This window comes from Anomalospiza imberbis, unplaced genomic scaffold, assembly GCF_031753505.1.
Source record: "Anomalospiza imberbis isolate Cuckoo-Finch-1a 21T00152 unplaced genomic scaffold, ASM3175350v1 scaffold_771, whole genome shotgun sequence".
In the NCBI taxonomy this organism is placed as follows: domain Eukaryota; kingdom Metazoa; phylum Chordata; class Aves; order Passeriformes; family Viduidae; genus Anomalospiza; species Anomalospiza imberbis.
In genome coordinates, this window is record NW_027100389.1 from 13507 (window position 1) to 19681 (window position 6175).

Sequence of the window (6175 nt, forward strand, 5' to 3'; positions counted from 1 at the left end):
TGTCCCCCCCGTGTCCCCCCACTATCCCCCCCACGTCCTCTCCATGTCCCCCCAATGTCCCCAATGTCCCAAATGCCCCCCAATCTCCCTCCAATGTCCCCCCAATGTCCCAAATGTCCCCCAATGTCCCCCAATGTCCCCCCCAATGTCCCCCCAATGTCCCCAATGTCCCCCCAATGTCCCCCCAATGTCCCCAATGTCCCAAATGCCCCCCAATCTCCCTCCAATGTCCCCCCAATGTCCCAAATGTCCCCCAATGTCCCCCAATGTCCCCCCCAATGTCCCCCCAATGTCCCCAATGTCCCCCCAATGTCCCCCCAATGTCCCCAATGTCCCCCCAGTGTCCCCACCGGTGTCACCCCGTGTCCCCCTCAATGTCCCCCCAATGTCCCCCCTCAATGTCCCCAGTGTCCCCTCAATGTCCCCAGTGTCCCCCATGTCCCCTCAATGTCCCCAGTGTCCCCCAATGTCCCCTCATGTCCCCCCCAGTTTCCCCCGGTGTCCCCTCAATGTCCCCACTGTCCCCTCAATGTTCCCAATGTCCCCCCCAATGTCCCCCCAGTGTCCCCAATGTCCCCTCCATGTCCCCCCGTGTCCCCCCTATTGCCCCTCCCATGTCCCCCCACGTCCCCCTCGATGTCCCTCTGTTGTCCCCTCGATGTCCCCCCCCCAATGTCCCCAATGCCCCCCCAATGTCCCCAATGTCCCCCCAATGTCCCCAATGCCCCCCCAATGTCCCCCATGCCCCCCCAATGTCCCCAATGCCCCCCCAATGTCCCCCATGCCCCCCCAATGTCCCCAATGTCCCCCCCAATGTCCCCCATGCCCCCCCCAATGTCCCCAATGTCCCCCCAATGTCCCCCCAATGTCCCCCCAATGTCCCTCCATGTCCCTCCATGTCCCCCCAATGTCCCCTCCAATGTCCCCAGTGTCCCCAGTGTCCCCCAATGTCCCCAGTGTCCCCCCCACTATCCCCCCCACTATCCCCCCCAATGTCCCACCAATGTCCCCAATGTACCCCTCAATGTCCCCAATGTCCCCCCAATGTCCCCAATGTCCCCGGTGTCCCCCCAATGTCCCCCTCAATGTCCCCAATGTCCCCCCAATGTCCCCCTCAATGTCCCCCAGTGTTCCCCCAGTGTCCCCAATGTCCCCCAATGTCCCCCCAATGTCCCCAATGTCCCCCCCAATGTCCCCTCAATGTCCCCAATGTCCCCCCAATGTCCCAAATGTCCCCAATGCCCCCCCAATGTCCCCAATGTCCCCCTAATGTCCCCCAATGTCCCCCCAATGTCCCCAATGCCCCCCCAATGTCCCTCCATGTCCCCCCAATGTCCCCCCAATGTCCCCAGTGTCCCCAGTGTCCCCCCAATGTCCCCAGTGTCCCCCCACTATCCCCCCCAATGTCCCACCAATGTCCCCAATGTCCCCCCCCAATGTCCCCCTCAATGTCCCCCAATGCCCCCCCAATGTCCCCAATGTCCCCGGTGTCCGCCCAATGTCCCCAATGTCCCCAATGTCCCCCCCAATGTCCCCCCTCAATGTCCCCAGTGTCCCCCCCAGTATCCCCAATGTCCCCCAATGTCCCCCGAATGTCCCCCCCATGTCCCCAATGTCCCCAGTGTCCCCCCAATGCCCCCCAAGGCCCCCCCAGTGTCCCCAGTGTCCCCAGTGTCCCCAGTGTCCCCAATGTCCCCAGTGTCCCCAGTGTCCCCAATGTCCCAGTGTCCCCGGTGTCCCCCCGGTGTCCCCAATGTCCCCAGTGTCCCCAGTGTCTCCCCAGTGTCCCCAGTGTCCCCCCGGTGTCCCCAATGTCCCCAGTGTCCCCCCGGTGTCCCCAGTGTCCCCGGTGTCCCGGTGTCCCCGGTGTCCCCGGTGTCCCCTCCCCGGCGGTGTCGCGGTGCCTCTGCAGGGACTTTATTGGGGGGGGGGGGGGGGGGAGGGGACGCGGGGGGGACACGCGGGGGGGGTCCGGCCACCCCCAGGGCCCCCCCGGCCCGGGGGACACCGGGGGGACAGCGGGGGACAGCGGGGGACAGCGGGGGACAGCAGGGGACCTCGAGGAAGGTTCCGGAAGGTCCCACGGGGAGAATCCATCGGGAGCGGCGGCGTCAGAGCCCTGCGGGGACACGGCGGGGTCACCTGGGTCACCTCTGGGTCACCTCTGGGTCACCTGGGTCACCTCTGGGTCACCTCTGGGTCACCTGGGTCACCTCTGGGTCACCTCTGGGTCACCTCTGGGTCACCTGGGTCACCTCTGTCACCTGGGTCACCTCCGGGGTCACCTGAGTCACCTGTGTCACCTCTGTCACCTCTGGGTCACCTGTGTCACCTCTGGGTCACCTGTGTCACCTCTGGCACCTCTGTGTCACCTCTGGGTCACCTCTGTCACCTCTGGGTCACCTCTGGCACCTCTGGGTCACCTCTGGCACCTCTGTGTCACCTCTGGGTCACCTCTGTCACCTCTGGGTCACCTCTGGGTCACCTGGGGTCACCTCTGGGGTCACCTGTGTCACCCTCTGGGTCACCTCTGGGTCACCTGTGTCACCTCTGGGTCACCTCTGTGTCACCTCTGGGTCACCTGTGTCACCTCTGGCACCTCTGTCACCTCTGGGTCACCTGTGTCACCTCTGGGTCAGCTCTGTCACCTCTGGCACCTCTGGGTCACCTGGGTCACCTCTGGGTCACCTCTGCGTCACCTCTGGGTCAGCTCTGTCACCTCTGGGTCACCTCTGGGTCACCTCTGGGTCACCTGTGTCACCTGGGTCACCTCTGTCACCTCTGTGTCACCTCTGGGTCACGTATGGGGTCACCTCTGTCACCTCTGGGTCACCTCTGGGTCACCTCTGGGTCACCTCTGTCACCTCTGGGTCACCTCTGGGTCACCTCTGTGTCACCTGGGTCACCTCTGGGGTCACCTGTGTCACCTCTGGGTCACCTCTGGGTCACTTCTGTCACCTCTGGGTCACCTCTGGGTCAGCTCTGGGTCACCTGGGTCACCTCTGTCACCTCTGTCACCTCTGTGTCACCTCTGGGTCACGTCTGGGTCACCTCTGTCACCTCTGGGTCAGCTCTGTCACCCCTGGGTCACCTCTGGGTCACCTCTGGGTCACCTCTGGGTCAGCTCTGTCACCCCTGGGTCACCTCTGGGTCAGCTCTGTCACCTCTGGCACCTCTGTCACCTCTGGGTCACCTCTGGGTCACCTCTGGGTCACCTGTGTCACCTCTGGGTCACCTCTGGGTCACCTCTGTGTCACCTGGGTCACCTCTGAGTCACCTCTGTCACCTGTGTCACCTCCGGGGTCACCTCTGTCACCTCTGTCACCTGTGTCACCTCTGGGTCACCTCTGGGTCACCTGGGTCACCTGTGTCACCTCTGGGTCAGCTCTGGGTCACCTCTGTCACCTCTGGGTCACCTCTGTCACCTCTGGGGTCACCTGGGTCACCTGTGTCACCTCTGGGTCACCTCCGTCACCTCTGGAGTCACCTGGGTCACCTGGGTCACCTCTGGGTCACCTCTGTCACCTCTGGGGTCACCTGGGTCACCTCTGTCACCTCTGGGTCACTTCTGTCACCTCTGGGTCACCTGGGTCACCTCTGGGTCACCTCTGTCACCTCTGGGGTCACCTGGGTCACCTCTGTCACCTCTGGGTCACTTCTGTCACCTCTGGGGTCACCTGGGTCACCTCTGGGTCACCTCTGGGTCAGCTCTGGGTCACCTGTGTCACTTGTGTCACCTCTGTCACCTCTGTGTCACCTCTGTGTCACCTCTGGGTCACCTGGGTCACCTCTGGGTCACCTGGGTCACCTGTGTCACCTCTGGGTCACCTGTGTCACCTATGGGTCAGCTCTGTCACCTCTGGCACCTCTGGGTCACCTGTGTCACCTCTGGGTCACCTCTGTCACCTCTGGGTCACCTCTGGGTCACCTCTGGGTCACCTGGGTCACCTCTGGGGTCACCTGTGTCATCTCTGGGTCACCTCTGGGTCACTTCTGTCACCTCTGGGTCACCTCTGGGTCAGCTCTGGGTCACCTCTGGGTCACCTCTGGCACCTCTGTCACCTCTGGGTCACCTCTGGGTCACCTGTGTCACCTCTGGGGTCACCTCTGGGTCACCTGTGTCACCTCTGGGTCACCTGGGTCACCTGTGTCACCTCTGGGTCACCTGGGTCACCTCTGGGTCACCTCTGGGTCACCTCTGGCACCTCTGTCACCTCTGGGTCACCTGGGTCACCTGTGTCACCTGGGTCACCTCTGGGTCACCTGGGTCACCTCTGGGTCACCCTGGGTCACCTCTGGGTCAGCTCTGTCACCTCTGGGGTCACCTGTGTCACCTCCAGGGTCACCTGAGTCACCTGTGTCACCTGGGTCACCTCTGGGTCACCTCTGGGGTCACCTGGGTCACCTGTGTCACCTCTGGGTCAGCTCTGGGTCACCTCTGGGTCACCTCTGGGTCACCTGTGTCACCTCTGGGTCACCTGGGTCACCTCTGGGTCACCTGGGTCACCTCTGGGTCAGCTCTGGGTCACCTCTGGGTCACCTGGGTCACCTGTGTCACCTCTGGGTCACCTGGGTCACCTCTGGGTCACCTCTGGGTCACCTCTGGGTCAGCTCTGTCACCTCTGGGTCACCTGTGTCACCTCTGGGTCATTTCTGTCACCTCTGGGTCACCTCTGGGTCACCTGGGTCACCTCTGGGTCACCTCTGGGTCACCTCTGGGTCACCTCGGTCACCTGGGTCACCTCTGGGTCAGCTCTGTCCTCGGCTGTGTCACCCTGCCCCCCCGGTGTCCCCCCAGTGTCCCCCCGGTGTCCCCCCAGTGTCCCCCCGGTGTCCCCTCCCCGTCCCTCCAATGTCCAGGCCCACCCCCAAACCGGGAACCCCAAAACACCGAGAACCCCAAAATAGGGGAACCCCCCCCCCAAAAAAATCGGGAACCCCGAAACAATGGGAACCCCGAAAACCGGGAACCCAAAAAACCCGAGAACACCAAAAGAGGGGAACCACCCCCAAAAAACGGGAACCCCAAAACAATGGGAACCCCCAAAAACCGGAACCCAAAAAAAAAACGGGCACCCCCCAAAACACCGGGAACCCCCAAAACCGGGAACCCCCAAACAGCGGGAACCCCAAAAACAGGAACCCAAAAAACATCGGGAACCCCCCAAAACACCGGGAACCCCAAAAACGGGAACAACAAAAAAAACCCACCGGGAACCCCGAAAACCGGGAAGTCCAAAAATGGGAACCCCAAAAACCGGGAACCCAAAAAAAAACGGGAACCCAAAAAATGGGGACCCCCCCAAAACGGGAACCCCCCCCAAAACCGGGAATCCCAAAACACCGGGAAGCCCCAAAAACAGGGAGCCCCAAAAACAGGGAACCCCAAAAAAAAAAACGGAAAGAGAAAAAAACCGGAACCCCAAAAATCTGGGAACGCCCAAAAACCTGGGAGCACAAAAACGGGAATTCCGAAACGGGAACCCCAAATTGTGGGAACCCCAAAAAACGGGGAAACCCCAAAAATTTGGAACCCCAAAAACCCGGGAACCCCCAAAACGGGGGCACCCCCAAAAACCGGGGGAAACCCCAAAAACCCAGGAAGCCCCCAAAAAAGAACCCTCAAAAAACGGGGAAACCTCAAAAAACGGGGGAAACCCCCAAAAATGGGGAACCCCAAAAAAACGGGGAAACCCCCCAAAAATGGGGAACCCCCAAAATTTGGAACCCCAAAAACTGGGAAACCCCCAAAATGGCGCACCCCCAAAAACCGGGGAAACCCCAAAAAACGGGGAGAAACCCCAAATTGTGGGAACCCCCAAAATTTGGAACCCCAAAAACTGGGAAACCCAAAAATGGGGGCACCCCCAAAAAACAGGAACCCCCAAAAAACGGGGAACCCCAAAAAACGGGGAAATCCCAAATTGTGGGAAACCCCAAAAATTGGATCCCCAAAAACTGGGAAAACCCCAAAAACGGCGCACCCCCAAAAACAGGAACCCCAAAAAACGGGGAAACCCCAAATTGTGGGAACCCCCAAAAATTTGGAACCCCAAAAACTGGGAAACCCCAAAAACGGCGCACCCCCCCAAAAACAGGAACCCCCAAAAAAATGGGGAAACCCCAAAAATTTGCAACCCCAAAAAACTGGGAAACTCCAAAATGGGAAAACCCC

General features: G+C 61.0%; 1 protein-coding gene across 1 annotated transcript; it reads left to right on the top strand.

The window, feature by feature from the left end:
- Window positions 1-237: 237 nt before the first annotated feature.
- Window positions 238-1742, top strand: LOC137467739 (uncharacterized; the record flags this gene model as incomplete). The annotated part of the gene is made up of 4 exons (XM_068179173.1): window positions 238-330; window positions 563-591; window positions 930-1068; window positions 1623-1742. Coding segments are annotated over exons 1-4 (381 nt in total), but the record flags the coding sequence as incomplete, so codon positions are not given.
- Window positions 1743-6175: the final 4433 nt, after the last annotated feature.